Source organism: Rhinatrema bivittatum, chromosome 7, assembly GCF_901001135.1.
Source record: "Rhinatrema bivittatum chromosome 7, aRhiBiv1.1, whole genome shotgun sequence".
NCBI lineage: Eukaryota > Metazoa > Chordata > Amphibia > Gymnophiona > Rhinatrematidae > Rhinatrema > Rhinatrema bivittatum.
In genome coordinates, this window is record NC_042621.1 from 166,593,497 (window position 1) to 166,611,969 (window position 18,473).

Consider the following 18,473-nt stretch of genomic DNA (forward strand, 5'->3'; position numbering starts at 1 on the left):
ACGCAGACACCACCTTCGGAAGGAAGGAGGGGACAGTGCGAAGTGAAACACCCGAATCGGAGAACCTGAGATAAGGTTCCCTACACGACAGGGCCTGCAACTCCGAAATACGCCGAGCGGAGCAGATGGCCACTAGGAACACCGCCTTGAGGGTGAGATCCTTGATCGTCGCATTCCGCAGTGGTTCAAACGGAGGTCCTGACATAGAGCGTAGTACCAGATTGAGACTCCACGAGGGACAAGGATCGCGCAGTGGAGGCCGCAAATGCTTGACCCCCTTGAGGAAACGGGCGATGTCCGGATGTCGCCACAGAGATCCTCCGTCACGCAGGAGAGAGCCAAGGGCGGCCACTTGAACCCGAAGCGAGTTGTAGGCGAGCCCCTTGTCCACCCCTGCTTGCAGGAACTGGAGGATCTGAGGAACAGACGCTTCCGAGGGTCTTGTGTTCAGGCCGGTGCACCACAGCTCGAACACCTTCCAGACCCGCACATAGGCCACCGACGTCGAGGTCTTCCGAGACCGCAGCAGCGTGGATACTACCGCCTCCGGGTATCCCCGTCGTCGGAGGCGACGCCTCTCAAAAGCCAGGCCGCAAGACAGAAGAGTTCTGCCTGGTCGAAAAATACTGGTCCCTGGTGGAGGAGGCGAGGAAGATGTCCCAACCGTATGGGCCCGTCGATTACTAGGTGGAGAAGGTCCGCGAACCAAGGACGTCTCGGCCACTCTGGCGCGACGAAGATGACAGTCCCCCGATGAACCTCTATTCGTCGTAGTAGCCTTCCCACCAGTGGCCACGGGGGGAACGCGTATAGAAGTAGCTCGGCTGGCCACGGGAGCGCTAGGGCATCGACGCCCTCCGCCCCCCGTTCTCTCCGGCGACTGAAGAAACGAGGTGCCTTGGTGTTTTGAGCGGATGCCATCAGATCGAGGTGGGGAGGACCCCACCGCCGAACGATCAGCTGCATGGCCTCGTCGGAGAGGGCCCACTCTCCGGGATCCAGGGTCTGGCGACTGAGGAAATCCGCCTGGACGTTGTCCACTCCCGCTATGTGCGAGGCCGCCAGGCGGGCCAGGTGCCGTTCCGCCCACTGCATCAACATCTCTGCCTCGAGCGCGACCTGCGGACTGCGGGTTCCGCCCTGTCGGTTGATATAGGCCACCGTGGTCGCGTTGTCCGACAAGACTCTGACTTCCCGATTCCGAAGGAGTGGCAGGAAGTGAAGAAGAGCCAGCCTGACCGCTCGGGTCTCCAGACGATTGATGGACCACGTCGACTCCTCCGCGGACCACGTCCCCTGCGTGGCGCTGCGGTCGCAGACTGCCCCCCAGCCTACGAGACTGGCGTCGGTGGTTACCACTACCCAGTTTGGTAGATCGAGGGACACGCCTCGAGCCAGATTCTCCGGGACCATCCACCAGTCCAGGCTGCTCCGTGCAACCTGAGGCAGCGGGAGTATCACCTGGTAGTCCTGCGAAAGTGGTTTCCAGCGGGATAGGAGTGCCCTTTGTAGCGGCCGGAGGCGCGCAAAGGCCCAGGGAACCATGTCGATGGTGGAACCCATCACCCCCAGGAGCTGTAGATAGTCCCAGGAAGTGGGCGCTGGTAATGCAGAGAACCGCTGTATGTGCTCCCGCAGGGCGTGCGCCTTGTCCTGCCGCAGAAAAACCGCCCCCAGGCGGGTGTCGAAGGTCGCCCCCAAGAAATCCAAGCGTTGCGAAGGCACGAGGGAGCTCTTGGAGAAGTTCACCACCCATCCCAGGGACTGCAGAAACTCTATCACCCTGGCCACTGCCGCCTGGCCATGCCGGAAGGACTTCGCCCGTATGAGCCAGTCGTCCAAGTAAGGATGAACTAGAATACCCTCCTTCCGAAGGGCAGCCGCCACAACTACCATGATCTTGGTGAAGGTACGTGGGGCCGTTGCTAGGCCGAACGGAAGCGCCACAAATTGGAAATGTTGGTCCAGGATCTTGAACCGGAGAAGGCAATGGTGTTCTTGGCGAATGGGGATATGAAGGTAGGCCTCCGTCAGATCCAAGGAGGCCAAAAACTCCCCTCGGTGTACCGCCGCGATCACCGAACGCAGCGTTTCCATGCGGAACCGGATCACTCTGAGGGATTTGTTGACTTCCTTCAAGTCCAGTATGGGGCGGAAGGAGCCGTCTTTCTTTGGTACCACGAAGTAGATGGAATAGTGGCCCGAGCCCACCTCTCCGGAGGGTACGGGCACAATGGCGCCTATCTCCCACAGTCTGTCCAGCGTCGCCTGCACCGCCTCTCGCTTGATGGCCGCGCCGCAGGGCGAGAAGATGAATCGACCCTTCGGAGCGCGGACAAGTTCCAAAGCGTAGCCGCGTCCTATGGTGTCCAAGACCCACTGATCCGAGGTGATCCGTGCCCACTCCTCGTAAAAGAACGCCAGCCGCCCCCCAATCTTGGGGACGGCGGAGTGGGCGAGCTGAACATCATTGAGAGGACTTGGGCGAAGGTTGTCCCGCCGTGGAAGCGGGACGGGCGGGGCGGCGCCCGCGAAAGGAGCGAGACCAGGGCTGAGACCTGGGGGCCGAGGGCCGAGCCGCCGCCGGCCTATAACTCCTATAGCGCCTTTGCGCTCTGGCTCTGGTCCGGGAGGACGAAAACGCCCTGCTGGAGCGATATCTGTCTTCCGGCAGGCGATGGACCGCGTTTTCCCCCAGAGACTTGATGATCTGGTCCAGATCCTCGCCGAACAGGAACTTACCCCTGAATGGCAGGGAACCCAGACTTGACTTGGAGGACGTGTCCGCCGCCCAGTTGCGGAGCCATAGCAGTCGACGTGCCGCCACCACCGAGGCCATGGAGCGGGCAAGGACCCGAAACAGATCATAAGAAGCGTCTGCCCCGTATGCCACCGCAGCTTCCAGTCTATCCGCCTGGGCGGCTTCTTCGGGTGGCAACACCTGAGACGTGAGCAGTAGCTGCACCCAGAGAAGACTGGCTCGCTGGGCAAGCGAGCTGCACATCGCAGCCCGCAGCCCCACTGCGGAGACCTCGAAGACCCGCTTGAGGAAGACTTCCAACTTGCGATCCTGCGTATCTCTTAACGCTGCTCCACCTGTCACCGGAATGGTCGTCCTCTTCGTGACCGCTGACACCGCGGAGTCCACTCTGGGTACCTTGATGAGATCCAGAAAATCTTCCGGCAGCGGATATAGCCGTTCCATGGCGCGGCTACCCTTCAGAGCGGCTTCCGGGGCATCCCATTCCCTGGTGAGCAGCTGCAGGAACGACTCATGAATGGGAAAAGCCCGAGCCCTCGGGCGAAGGGCTGCCAGCACCGGGTCTCCCTTCTTCGAGGAGGTGACTACAGCGGGCGCGACGGGAGCTGGCGGGTCCGGCGGAGGATCGAGGTCCAATCCCTGAATGATCTGGGGGATCAGGTCATCCAGCTCTTCCCGCTGGAAGAGACGTAGCGTGCGCGGATCCTCACCTTCCGAAGTGGAGTCCCCTTGACCCGCCGCCGCTGGGTCCGACCCAGGGGAAGCTGGTGCCGACCCAAGGCCCCCCGAGCCCACCGGAAGCCGTGGTTGGCCGGGGGGCTGTGGGGCCCCCACGCCCGCCGGAGCGGGGGGGGCCGGATAGGAGGGCGAAGGTCGCGGTAGCTTGGGTGGTGGCGGATCCGAGAGCGCAGCCAGGTCCTGCAGGTAAGCCGTATGCATCAGACGGATAAACTCCGGGGAAAATCCCGGTCTAGTCGGGGGGACCTCCGCGGGTGGGGGCCCCTGCCCCAGCGGGCCTTCCTCCGGGTCTGACGCAGGTATTAACCTCGGGGGAGAACCCTCCGAAGCTTCCTCGTCCCCCCGCGCTGCCTGGGCCCCTTCAGGGCGCAGCGCATGCAAGATGGCCGCCGTTCCCGCCAGGAATGGGGGAGGGGCCGGCCCGCGCCGCCCGGGCAAGGCTGTCATGGAGGACCGAAGAGTGAGGGACCGAGAAGTGCCTTCCCCTCCGGGGAGGCACCGCGCGCAAATTCCCTCCCTGGAGACGCGCGATCCGGGCTCGCCACAGGCCGAGCAACGTGCTGGCCTCGGCATCCGGAGCAAATTTGAAACAGTCCCCGACAGCCCAGAACGCCTGGAAACCCGGGGGGGGGGCCGCGAGACGGATCGCCGCTGCGGGGGGGCCCTGGTGGCCTGCGCTACCCGCCGAAGAGAAAAACGGCGCCGCGGGGGGGCCTTCCTGGCCGCACAACCCGCTGGTGAAGATCAGCCCTCTCCCCGCTGCAGCCCACGAGGAGCCGCAAAATGGCCGCGGGAGAGGGTGAAGACGCTAGCAGGCCGGGGACCGGCAGCCGCGTGCAAGCCTAGCTGTAAAGAAAGAAAAAAAACAGCCCAAAACAAACTCTCACTTACCCCGGAGCAGCAACGACTAGCGCCGGTAGAGAGGAAAGGGAGAGACAGAGAGCAGGAAGAAAGCCACGCCTCTCCAATTACCCAAAATTTTTTTTTTTTTTTTTTTTAAATACAACTTGATCCAAACAATTTAAAACAAACCTACAGAAAACAGAGCCCCAAACAAGGGACGCAAAAGAAATAGGTGATAGGGAACGGGAGCAAGCCCAGATTCCACTACTCGCATCTGCTGGAGTCAGAAGATACTGAACTCCTGCAGAGGGGGTAGTAGTATTTATGGTGACGCCCCCTCGAAGCTTTGGGCTGACTCCATCTGCTGGATTGGGGACATAACCCACTGTCTGGACTGATCCAGGTACGTACAGGGAAGCTAAATTTTACTTAAATTGTAGACCAAGCAATTTCACTCAAAATGTGGATAACTTTATATTATATAATAATTTCATCATCAGATAAAATATTTGAACTACTTGTTCTTACCTCTCCAGGGTACGGTCTCTTCATTGCTTGAATGGGCAAAGACTGGGGCCTTGGACCTGGATAGGCTTGCTGGGGCATCCTCTGTCCATGGGCAGTGAAAGGATTCATTCCTGGAGGCCTGGGCTGATTAATACCCATAGGTGGCCCGCTCATGTTGGAAGGCGTCATGCCAGCTCCCATATTTGCTGGGTTAATGCCACTTGGCATAGAAGCAGGGCCACGAGGGCCAGGCTGGTTCATAAACTGGCTGTTGTAGGCTTGAGTTGGACCCATCTGGAAAGAGGAACAAACCTTCAACGGAAGAAAAAAAAAGAATAAAATGCGACATGCATTACAAATGGGAGGGGGGAGAGCGAAAACTGTTCATTTTGGGATTTATGTCGCATTTTCTATCATGTTCAGTAGTCTTCAGCATTTTTTGTAATTCAACAGGAATTCTAAAAGCAAATAGAAAGTAAATAATTGTTTATTGCACAACATTAAATGACCTTAAATATGCCAAAAGACAGTAAATGCAATTATAAATATCTATCGCCCAGTGGATGTAAAAACATTACAAAAAAAAAATTCCTCCAACTTCCAGGTTTTATGCAACCTAATCTTTTGCACTACCAGAGCTGCACGATGAAAGGGTCAAGTGGGGGGGAGATGGGTTACAGAGTTGCAGGGGAGTAGAGCGGCAGCCCCGGAAAGCACAAGCAAAGGTTTACGCAGGAAAGCATCAAAAAATTGCAAGTGCAGAGCTCTCTCTTGGTCTGTCTCATGTGCTAACATGCCACTGTAGCGCTGCAGGAGATCATACCTGACACAACTGTTTGCATAACAAATAAAAAGTCCAATTTAGGATTACATATTTTGGCTTGGAAATAGTGAGCCCAGTATGGAAGAACTCAAAGGAAAATCTGCACAGTAAGTTACTTGCATGGATGAAAACCATAGGCACATTAATCCTCTATGTGAATTTTTATGGTGTCATGCTATACGACCATTATCTTTCATATTACAAAATCAAATGCCGGTGAGTAGCAAGTGGGGCTAGGGGGAGGGAGGAAAGTCATTTGAAACCAAACTGGTGAGAGGTTGCTCTTTAGCATTTGGGCCTTGGTGCCTCTTCAGGAGCGAGCATTTAATTACATAATCGTAGTTTGTTCAGTAATGTAACACACATGCAGCCGATTAATCTGAGGCAGCAGCAGTAAAAATGATTTAAGTATGAGTACCATCATGGGATCCTGTCAATCACATCAAATCTTACTACTACTATCTTTCATTTCTGTACTACTACTGGAGCATTTGATGTTACTGCAGAAACAAAAAACATTATAGATCTATTTTTTTTTGTAATACTAATATGTATTAATTTGTATTACTAATACTAATATGCCCACAGACCTCAGACTAGAACCTTGCCCTCTAACCTTCCGAAAAAAACTTAAGACCTGGCTCTTCCTCCAAGCCTTCCCTTAACTCTCAAAACCATCAATCTTCTACCAGACAGGACTCCGCTACCTAACTAAGCGCCCCACCAAGTTAGGGGTTATTATTTATGCCTCCATTTCTTTGTCTCATTGCATTATCTAGTTATTCAGTTATGCTGTCCTTTACCTCCAGCTAACCTAGCCCCCAAGTTACTACCTCCTTGTTATATGTAACTTTCGCCTCTTGTTAAATGGTTGACTAAGTTATACCACTTGCTCCATGTAAACCGATTTGATATGAATTTTTTTCATGAAGGTCAGTACAGAAAAGTGTTAAATAAATAAATAAATAAATAAATAATATGTTATTCCAGAATTTCTGAATTTTAAACCAAATTGGTTTATATAATTCAGGAATATTTATAATTTAAGGTTTTCAGAAACCTAAGATTTCCCTGATTTTATTTAATATTGACTGGTTCCTTAACATTTTGAGGCTTTTGACTGGCACATGATTCACTACTGTCTAGTGCTGGTGCAAGGGTTATCAGGTGTCCTAGACTAACCTTCTGCCTTGCGCCCATCCCCACGCCCCAGCCTGGTCCAGGCCACAGCTCCAGCCCTGACCTCATTCACTCAGATAGGCCCCCTCTCTTACACACATTTAGGTTCCTTGTCTCATTCACACACGCACCTTTACACAGGCTCCTTTCCTCTCTCTCACTAACACCAGTGTTCTCTCGTACACACACAATCCCTCTCTCTCTCTCTCTCACACACACAAACACACATACAGGCGTGCCGGACATGGCCCACCGAGACTCTGCTTCTTTCAACCGCAAGTAGCATGGGAGCTGCTTGCGGCCCACAGAGTGTCTGCTTCTCTTGGCTGCGAGCAGGACGGGTGCTGCTCACGGCCCGAGTCTCTACTCCTCTTGGCCGTGAATGGGATGGGCTCTGCTTGCGACATAGTTGCTCTCTTTTCCACCCCCCTCATGGCTGGTGCCCTAGGCGACCGCCTAGTTCACCTATTGGGACACGTCGGCCCTGCTACTACCTCATAATTGTTCCTACCTCAAACTAGTTCCACCCAACTCTCCTTCACATCAATCGACCACACGCCACAAGTAAGAGATCTTGGTGTACTTCTGGACAACCAACTCAACTTCACCAAGTTCATAAACAATACTACCAAAGACTGCTTCTTCAAATTGCAAGTCTTAAAAAAATTAAAACCTCTTCTACACTTCTGAGACTTCCGCTTGGTACTACAATCTATCATCCTCCCTAAACTGGACTATTGCAACTCACTCCTCCTGGGCCTGCCAGCCAACACCAACAAACCACTTCAGATGGTCCAGAAAGTGACGGCCAGAATTCTCACTAACACCAAAAAATGGGATCACATCACCCCTATCCTCCAAAATCTTCACTGACTGCCTATAAAATTTAGGATACAATTTAAATCCCTCATGATGATTCACAAGGCTCTTCACAACATCTCCCCCCTCAACCTATCCTTCCAACTACAGCAACACATCTCCAATAGACCAATCAGAAGTGCATACCAGAACATGCTTCACACCCAGCCAACAAAAACCTCATTGAGGAAACGAGCTCTGTCCACTGCAGGTCCCCATCTTTGGAACCTGCTCCCACCGGACCTCCGCCAAGAACCATGCCTTCCGGCATTCAAAAAGAAGCTAAAGACTTGGCTATTCACTCAAGCTTTCCCTGAGAGCTAAAATCTGGTGAAGCGACAGACGATATACCTACCTCTGTACATATGTTCCTGATTTATGGTTCCCAGTTACATTTAATTGAGTTTATGAAAGTTCTCTTTAATAGTTTTCCTGTATACTTGTGTTAATGTATTCTGCCTTGAGGCGACTGTTTTAATGTATTTCCGCCCTGGAGGCGACTGTTCAGTTCCTTGTAAACCAGTGCGATATGTATTCTTTACAGGAACATCGGTATATAAAAATTAAAAATAAATAAATAAATAAATAAATAAATAAATTGCTCAGCTGTAATCATTCTGTAATAATCCCTGCCCCTCCCCTATCAGTTATACAGTTTGGACTGTATTATAACCAAGTAAGAATGTAAACGTAAAAAAAAAAAATTAAATTGTTTCAATGCATGTTTGCATTTTTTTTATGATTTCTGCTCCCAAATTTCAATATATATATACATAATCTTGTCCAAACACAACGTGCTGCTTATTTGACAAGAAGTTAAACTCTGTATTTGACTTCAATTAATTTTCACAAAATATTTACAAAGTAATTGAAGAAAACTTACTGGAAATGTTGAGATTAAATTAAGAATACTGCACAGACAATCCATTTGTTAAACCTTCTGGTTCAAATATTTGTGAAAAAAAGGATAACGCTTCTATCAGGATACAGAGATAAGGAATGAGTTGAGTAGATCAATGGCTTAAACCTTTGTCTAAAATGATGCTTCCCTGTAGCTGAGAGAGGGGCCAAGTTCCCAAGGTGCCCTGTGTTCAGAGTGAACCAGTAGGGAAAAAAATACACTTTTTAAGTTAGGAAATGCAGGTAAGTGGTAAGCATCAGGTAGGTGAGCGGAAAGAGACCACGTGTGATTCCTGTGACCTATAGAGTCTGAGATTACAAGTGTCTTTCTAAGAGACCCGAGTGACCGATAATGCTGCAAGTCAGGAGATGGCAGTATGACACACAGGTTGCTTGGCAGAACACTCCCCATCTGGTATCATATACTGCTATAATTTAACCTTAGATGAACCCAAAGGGCTTTATAAAAACCCAAAGGAGAAATCTATAGCATTCAAATATTTATTATGTCCACATATCTTCAAAGGAAGTTCCGGTTGTGCAAATTTTCCTTGTATAGCAACTGGGATCAGATATCCAAATGGATCTTTTCTCTAAGAAAAAAATGGTTAGAACATGATTTGAAGAAGGATGAACATTCACTTTCTAGTGCATTGATAGCATAGGCACTGATGTCAGGTTTGCACATTTTCTTGATGCAGACGTCGCCCACTATCACCCATCCCAGGCTGAGGCTTTGGGCATGTTATGCAGACAAATGCATACCTGATGGATCTTTTGTAGCTCCATTATGTTTCTGCCCAGCAGGAGTAGGATTTGAGCATTCTGATCTAAAAGTGGGATCTACTTAGCTATGGATCTTAGCTGCAGATGGTTCAGTGCTACTTCTGGTGTTGGGATCTCCATCCTATTGTGTGATATCTAGCTGTATTCCATGAGGGTGGGTGAAGATTATTCTGTTGCTGCCATCTATAACTTATATTCACTCTGCACTCTGTAGTCTATCTTTCCCATCACATTTTCAGTGTGAAGATTGTGTAATCCGCCTGTTATGTCAAGCAATTGAAAGAATTCAAATTTGGCTAATGGTAAGTTGTGCTGCTCTTCCATGACAACATACACCTTAACTGACCTGTTGAGTTGTTCCTTGGGATATATCCAGGCATGGCATATCTTAGAGCAAAAATCTTCCTAATTTTCTTCATTAACTTCCATGCACATGGTAGTAACTTCAGATATTGCTATTCTCTGTCATCCTCCCCACCATGCCTTAAGGCAGTGGGCCATTCAGAGCTCATGGAATCCAGGTGCAAAACTGTGATATGTCTGTCATAATATAATTATGCACACCAGATGGATGCCTTGCATTCCTTCGAGAGGAGAAGAACAACATCTGTAACAGCTGCGATACTCTTTGAGCAGACTCTTGTTTTGTCAAGGGTTTCTCTCTAAAGCCATGACATTTCTTTAATGGGTGAAGTTTTATATGCAAAGGGAACTGCCTGTCAAGGTCTTCTCTTCTTTCATTCATAGTAGAAGGAGAGATAGAAGACAGGCATTGAAGAAGGTCTTGTACGTAGATACAGATTTCTAAGCTTTTCTATACCCATTTGTTGTTTTTTCACTATTAAAATGGCTTGAATCAGTTTCATCTGGTGAGTTAAGCATGAACTCTGGACCACTCTTTATTCTTGCTAGTCTTGTACAAACTGTAAAAAGACTGGGAAAGGAGGAAAGTGTTCATTTTGTATATTGAGCCATGGAAAACCAACATCTCTTGCAGATTGTATGGCAATTTGCTTGATTGGTTTTAGTCCCCTAAGTAGCTGAGATTCAAGAGATACAGGTATGGTTTGACTCTTTGCAGTGCCAGTAAAATATCCCCAAGTTCTAGCAGTTTATGACTGTCTCAATTCAAGATTTTTTGGAAATTCTAAACCTTTTTGAAAAGTGGACTCTGAATCAATTCTGGGCTGCTGTAGCACTGTTCCAGTCCTTCCCATATCACTAATAGGCCTGTTGAGAGGTCAACAATGTACACTGACTTCAGTCCCTTTGTGTGTTCTGAGGATTAAGTCCCCAACCTGTTATCTACATATTGATCTTTTCACGTGCTGTGATGTTTATGTTTATTTTTACTTGATTAATCACAGTTATTACAAATGTAAAAGAAAGTAATGTACAAATAAAATTAGTAAAACAATTTAAAACTAGCAAAGACATAACATAAAACATATAAAATAATAAAAAGGCAAACATAATATAATAAAACGATAAATATAAAACCAAAAGTCAAGTATATATATATATATATATATATATATACAAATAAAATTAGTAAAACATATATATATATATATATATATGTTTTACTATATATTATTACTATATTGTATTACTATATTGTATTACTATATTGTATTTACTATATATTATTTACTATATTGTATTACTCATTTTATTTTTGGTCTTATATATATATATATATATATATATACATATATACATATATGTATATATATATATATATATATATGTTTTACTAATTTTATTTGTGTATATATATATATATATATATATATATACAAATAAAAATTAGTAAAACATATATATATATATATATATATATTATATATATACATATATATATATATATATATATAAGACCAAAAATAAAATGAGTAATACAATACAAAAGAAGAAAATATAACCAGAAAAGCAGAGAATCAGGCCAGGTGTAAACAAAATATGAGAAGGCATGTACAACCGAATTCAGGTATTATTCAAATATGGGAAAGCTTGTACAAACAAGTAAGATTTAAGTGCCTTCCTAAATTTTATGAACTCTTTCTCCAGACGAATTTAGAGAGGTAAGGAGTCCAAAGACAAGGGGATAATCAAGAAAAGCAAATAGCTCTAAAACTTTCAAAATGAATGTTTCAAATAGAAGGCAGCACTAGACATTCCTGTTGCAAAGACCATAGCAGGAAAGAAGGAAGATAGGGAGAAATAACAGAGGCAAGATACGATGGAGTGTCCCAATGCAGGGCCTTAAAAGTAAGGCATCCAATTTTAAAGTGTATACAAAGGAAACACTGGAAGCCAGTGTAAATCAGTCAAAAGTGGAGTAACGTGATCATATTTATATTTACAAAAAATGAACTTTGCAGCAGTGTCCTATACCAGTTGAAGTAGTTTAAGTTGTGTTAATAGACCATGTAATAAAGCATTACAATGGTCCAGTCTAAACAAAACAAAGTAATGAGTTAAAATTTTAAGAACAGAACTGTCCAAGAAAGGCCGAAGATAATGTATCGATCTGAGGAAAAAATAAAGTCTTGAGAACATTGGAAATATGATGAGAGAAACTGAGCTGGCTATCAAAAGTAATGCCTAATGTAGTGACTGTATCCTTGACCGGAATGGTACAACCTGCCACGATAGGATCTGGGAGAGCAGTAGAAAGAGAAGTATGAGTAAACCAAATAGCTTTGGATTTTAAAGGATTAACCTTACACTTAGAAGAATGTAACCAGTTAGAAACATTTGAAAGGTAGTTATTAAAATCAGACAGAGTGTTAGTGGATGTTGGTTTAAAGCTAGCAAGAATCTGAATGTCATCAGCATAGAAATACCTAGAGAAACCTAAACTGTGAATTAAAGTGGCAAGAGGAGAGAGATATAGAATGAAGAGTACAGGAGAAATAATGGAACCTTGGGACACTCTACTAACAACTGGGAGAGAGGCAGAAAGCTCTGAATTCCAACTAATGCTATAAGAGCATTGTTCTAAGAAAGATTTGAACTATTGTAGAGAGTTTTCTCTAATACCAAAATCAAACAATTGATTGAGTAGAAGCTGATGATCAACTATATCAAAGGCAGCGCTGAGATCAAGACAGACTAGAAGAGCTGCATCACCTCTATCCAGACAGACCAATCTCATTAAGTAATGAGGTAAGAGCTGTTTCGGTACTATGTTCCTTCCTATAGCCAGACTGCAAAGGATGAAGTGGTACAGTTTTTAAAAGAAATGCTGATAATTTAGATTCCACTACTTTTTCAATGACTTTAGCAAGAGTAGAAAGGTTAGAAATAGGATGATTTTTCTTTAAAACAAGACGGATGACTGCAAATTTGTGAGAAGCTGGAAGACTGCAAGTGTTAAAATCGGTATTGACAATGTCAGCCATAAAAGGTATAATTCCTAAATCAGGACTTTTGACTAAGTAAAATGGCATAGGATCTAAAGATGATGAGACAGGATTAAGTTGTTTAAGTAGTAACGAGAGTGCACCAGGTGAAGTTTTGTTGAAAGCAGTGAGTCTACTAGTAGGTACAACATCTGCTTCCTGAGAGCTGGAAAGGATCAGAATAGAATAGTCTACTTCCTGAAGGTTTGTGGGATCCCAATTGGACTGGTCTGGACACGTGCTGATGGGGAAAAAGTGGCTCTAATGTCATTAACTTTGTGATGAAATGAAGTTAAAAAATTTTACCTAAAGGAAGATCTCCATGCTCTGTAGTTCTCTGGCCAATTGTCATACTTGGTGAGCCTTATGTTGACTAGCTTTTGGCAAATCATGTATTTGGTTCTGATGAATCCAATGTTTTGGTCTTTGAGATGCTTGCAGTGTGTCATTGCCAGGTGTGCATTTTTGCTCCTCCTTTGCAGTAATAGCTTTAGGTGTTGAGGTTGACTAGGAAGCTGATCCATGCAAACAGCATGTGACATGTGCTCTTGGCCAATAGTATTCTCCCCATATCCTGAACCCAATTCGTGTGGGTTATCAGGTCATAAGTCTGGAATAGAATGTCTCCCTTTGTGCATGTGCCCATGCCATGAATCAACTGTAGGGAATCCATGTGAATGCGGACATGTGAAGTGCAGTTTTGTTAGCCAATGTTCGGGAACTTGTGCATGTGGAATTGTTCTTGGTGAGATTATCCTGCTCCAGTGTTTGATGTCTCCTCTGTTTCAGATGCCAAGAGTGAGCAGGCACACCTGGCAGTTTGGTTTAAGACAGTTTCTAGTGAGCCGGTCGGGATTCCCTGTAATGACATGGATAAAATTAATCTCCCATTTTTCCTGATCAGCAGTTGCTCCAAAATCTGGGCTTGTCCTTCAGCAATGGCCACATCTCCATTTAAATATAGCACTTCTAATTTAGCATCCAACTCAGCTTTCCCACATGTGCTTGCTGCTGCAGTAGCCATGGCGGTGGTGGCAGCTTTCTGTTTTTCTTACTTAATTTTAGCTCAGGCATTGGCGTCTTGGTCTCCAAAGGAGGCACGCATTTGTGCAGCTGCTGCTTCAGTAGGCACCTTGATTGTGTCCCCGCTGGTACTGGATTGGAGACAGTGCACTAATCTTGAGGATCTCAAGGTCCACTTGGAGGAACAGGAGGGCTGTGATCTAGTTTCTTCTAAAACATTGTATTTTTAAATCTACAGCTGATATATATATATATATATATATATATATATATATTTTTTTTTTTTTTTTGCAAAGCCATTTTTTTTATTAAAGTGGCAAAGTAATCATACAATACACTCTTCAACAACATTAAACCATTATGGAAATGTCTCATTACAGTCCCGGTCAATATTTTTTGAAAGTTCATTTCTTGCAAGCATTCTTCTGTGTTGATCTTTGCTAGGAGTGTGAAGTACCTTTTTGATTCACATAGGTAACATTTGTAACTGTATTTGAGTTGACTTATTGTCTGCTGTATGCTCTCACACATCCCTAACATCTGTAAAGTTGCATGAGCTATTGTCTACCTTCTCCCAAAGCCTTGTCTAGCTTCTCTTGACAAGTTTGTTTAGCACTTAAGTACTCTAAGGTTTTAGGTGTCAGTATGACTTCACTTGGATCTGGCGCCCTCTTGTGTAAGGGCTTGGGCTAGGTTTCAGTATTTGACTTTTCAGTTTCTGTCTTGCTCTGGGATTCAGAGGGCAGAGAACTGATTGCTGAGAGATTAGTGTCTGCCATTGTAATTTCTGGATCACAGTGGTAATTAGCAGTTCTCTGCAAACCCTCTCAGGATGGTAGTGGTAATGAAGCTTCAGGAGGAGTCGGGGGTGGGGGAGTCAGTCTTAGGCTTCACTGTGTTAATGAGTTTGAGGAGGCAGCTAGTATCAGGTTACAATGTTCTGTCTACGATTTATAGAGGGGGAGGGGGGGTACCTTACTCCTTTGAGGCCCTGGTACAGGTCTGAAGTTAATTACCTTGCAAAATTCCTGAGGGTGGGGGGGCCTGTGGCCAAGAGGGCCGCATAGAGTTACTTTTACACCGAATGGAGATGTAGCAATCGCTGCAGTTTTCAGTTTCTTTAGAGCAGCATGCCCTTTAACTGGGAGAATTCTTATCTGCTCCCACTATTTATTTCTTTGATTGTCTGGAGCTATTTTGTTAGTCAATGATTTCTTACACCATTAGGTTGTATTTTTGCTTGCTTCCCAATGCTGCTTGGCTGAAACCTCAGGCTTCCATTTAATCCCTTTTTATATCCTGGCTTTGATTCTATTCCTTTTTTTTTTTACTAACATGTCCTCCGAATGCAGCATGTCGCTTGTTTGACAGGTAGCTAAACTCCATATTTGACTTCAGTTATGTAGGAAGATCAGCTTAATTTTCAAAACATTTACAGAGTAATTGAAGTAAACATAGAAAACTTACTGTAAAATGTTTAGATGAAATCAAGAATACTGCACAGACAATCATTTTGTTATAACTTCTGGTTCAAATATCAGTATAAAAAAAAAGGATAATGCTTTCATCAGGATACAGAGATAAGGGATGAGGTGTTAGATCGATGGCTTAAACCTTTGTCTATGATGGTGCATCTCTTTGGCTGAGAGTCAAGGTGCCAATAGGGAAAGACATACTTTTAAGTTAGGTAGTGCAGGTAAGGGGGAAGCACCCAGTGGGGTGAGAGGAAAGTGACCACATGTAATTCCTGATCTATACGGTCTGAGATTACAAATGTGTTTCTAAGAGACCTAAGGCAACTGATACTGCCACAGGTCAGGAGATGGCAGTATGACACACAGGCTGAGTGGCAGAATACAAAAAAATAAAAATATATATACCATAATGGTTTAATGTTGTTGAAGAGTGTATTGTATGATTACCTTGCTACTTTAATAAAAAAAAATGGCTTTGCAAAAAATAAAAAAGGAAATTATAGCAGCTGTAGATTTAAAAATACGTTTTTTATATATATATACCCCTCTCTTCACTCTTTCCAGATCTATGACCTCGTTGTTTGGAAGAAACATGTGGAGATTCGCACTTTGTGCTTAATACCTGATGAATAACAAGAAAAAGGAACCAAGGCAATAAGAAACGGTATACGGGTAAACGGAGGAAAATTGATATGGGGTGTCTGTATATCTTCGTACTAACAAGAAGAGTATTTTGAGTTTGCGGTGACTAGTTTGTAGAGGTTTTAGGTTGCGGATACAGTGACAGCAAGAGTCTCTAATCAAGACGGCAAATATAGTGAGATCGGATACAGGACGTGGTCATATATAACAAGATATCGGAATCTTAAAGAAGATCTTTGATGTTTCTACTATAAGAGGCTATGCTATTTATTGTGAATTCATTCAAAAACACATCCTTGGTTTGATCGCTATACATTCCCCTGACGAAGCCGCCAAGGCGAAACACAAGGGCCCGGTTGGGATCAATGAATTCTCATAGAAAGGATTGGAATTAATAAGGATCAAAATAAGGGATTACAGTATTAGGTTTAGAGGATTATATGTAGGTTCTATGGGATGATGAAGAATGTTCTAGTAGTGTATATGAATACCACATAAGATATACTGTGATTTGTGATTTTGAAGACTGTTTTAGAGTGTTTGTGGTTTTATAAATTATTTATGCCTGTTAATGAATGTGTGTGATGGGTATGTTTGAGAGTGAATGAAGGCTGATTGCAGCGCTACTGTAATTATTGATGCACTTTAATGATAAATTAATATGAAAGTTTATTGTGTGTTCATTGTACATTTTATGTAAACCTTAATTGAAAAGGATTGTTCACTTCTTGATATGTGTTTAGGAATGCAATAAAGAAATTGATTGATTTATATAATTAGTGCTTGTATTTCACTCCAAAGGGAGTGCGTTTGACCTATGTTTAACATTTAACAAGCATTAGGGGTAAGTGCTATATTGCCTATAGTTTGGGTTGCTATATATATATATATATATATATATATATATATATATATATATATATATATATCATACATACATATACACACACACGCCCCAATGGAGAAAGAGCACTTATGTGGATGATATGGTAACAATTAAAAGCAAATCTTTATTAATATTGTTTGAAACAAGTAAAATAAAAGAACTCTTTCAAAATGTTAAATACTAGAGATGTGAATCGAGTCATCGATCGTCTTAACGATCGATTTTGGCTGGGGGGGGGAGGGAATCGGATCGTCGCGGTTTTAGGTTTGTAAATATCGTTTAAATCGTGTTTTAGTGTGGGCCGGGGAAAACCGGCACACTAAAAACAACCCGAAAACCCACCCGACCCTTTAAAATAAATCCCCCCACCCTCCCGAACCCCCCAAAATGCCTTAAATTACCTGGGGTCCAGAGGGGGGGGGGGGTCCCGGTGTGATCTTTTACTCTGCGGGCCTCCGGCGCCAAAATAGCGCCGGCGCTACCTTTGCCTGTCATATGACAGGGCAAGGTAGCGCCTGCAACCATTTTGTTTTTTGTCCCCCGACGTCAGGAGCGTAGGAGATCTCTCCTGGACCCCCAGGGACTTTTGGCCAGCTTGGGGGGCCTCCTGACCCCCACAAGACTTGCCAAAAGTCCAGCGGGGGTCCGGAACGACCTGCAAAAAGTCCCTGGGGGTCCTGCAGTCGAGGAACCCCCGCTTGGACCCCCAGGGACATTTGCCAGCTTGGGGGGGCCCTCCTGACCGCCACAAGACTTGCCAAAAGTGCAGCGGGGGTCCGGAACGACCTCCTGCAGTCGAATCGTGTTGCCGTACGGCCGGCGCCCATTTTGCACAAAATGGCGTCGGCCGTACGGCAACACGATTTGACTGCAGGAGGTCGTTCCGGACCCCCGCTGGACCCCCAGGGACTTTTGGCCAGCTTGGAGGGGCCTCCTGACCACCACAAGACTTGCCAAAAGTGCAGCGGGGGTCTAGAACAACCTCCTGCAGTCGAATCGTGTTGCCGTATGGCCGGCGCCATTTTGCACAAAATGTCATATGACAGGCAAAGGTAGCGCCGGCGCCATTAACGCAAGACGTGGCCCGAGAGTGGAAGATCACACCGGGACCTCCCCACTGGACCCCAGGTAATTTAAAGCATTTTGGGGGGGGTTTGGGAGGGTGGGGGATTTATTTTAAAGGGTCGGAGGTGGGTTTTAGGGTTGTTTTAAGTGTGCCGGTTTTTCGCCCTTCCCCCGATTTACGATTTTTGACGATAAATCGGGGGAATTCCTATTATATATTGCCTCTAACGATTTTGACGATTTAAAATATATCGGACGATATTTTAAATAGTCAAAAAACGATTCACATCCCTATTAAATACAGCACAAACAACCAAGCATATGTCCCTATGGGCATGCATAGGTTTGACAATCTAATATAAATGTCTCCCTGCCTATATCCAGCTTTTGTACAGATACTAAATCACTGTTATAACATATGATGATAATTCACCTACCAAGATCATATGGCGTTACACCGAATTATAATATGGATGAGCTCAAAACATACTTATAAACATTACAAATGTTTATATATCAAAAGGATATAATTTGTTGTAAATACTAACTCACAAAAAGCATTGCTCAATAAGTATACAGA

At 45.1% G+C, this 18,473-nt stretch overlaps 1 protein-coding gene across 13 annotated transcripts in view; it reads right to left on the reverse strand.

The window, feature by feature from the left end:
• The window catches only part of ZMIZ1 (zinc finger MIZ-type containing 1), a 1,075,801-nt gene that overhangs the window by 132,138 nt on the left and 925,190 nt on the right, over positions 1–18,473 (reverse strand). For 12 of the 13 annotated variants that reach the window (XM_029609503.1, XM_029609504.1, XM_029609507.1 and 9 more), the window contains one exon: positions 4,871–5,161. In XM_029609503.1, coding sequence (XP_029465363.1) covers positions 4,871–5,161 — 291 coding nt within the window. The remainder of the gene's footprint in view (positions 1–4,870; positions 5,162–18,473) is intronic. The other variant, XM_029609506.1, reaches the window with a different exon arrangement.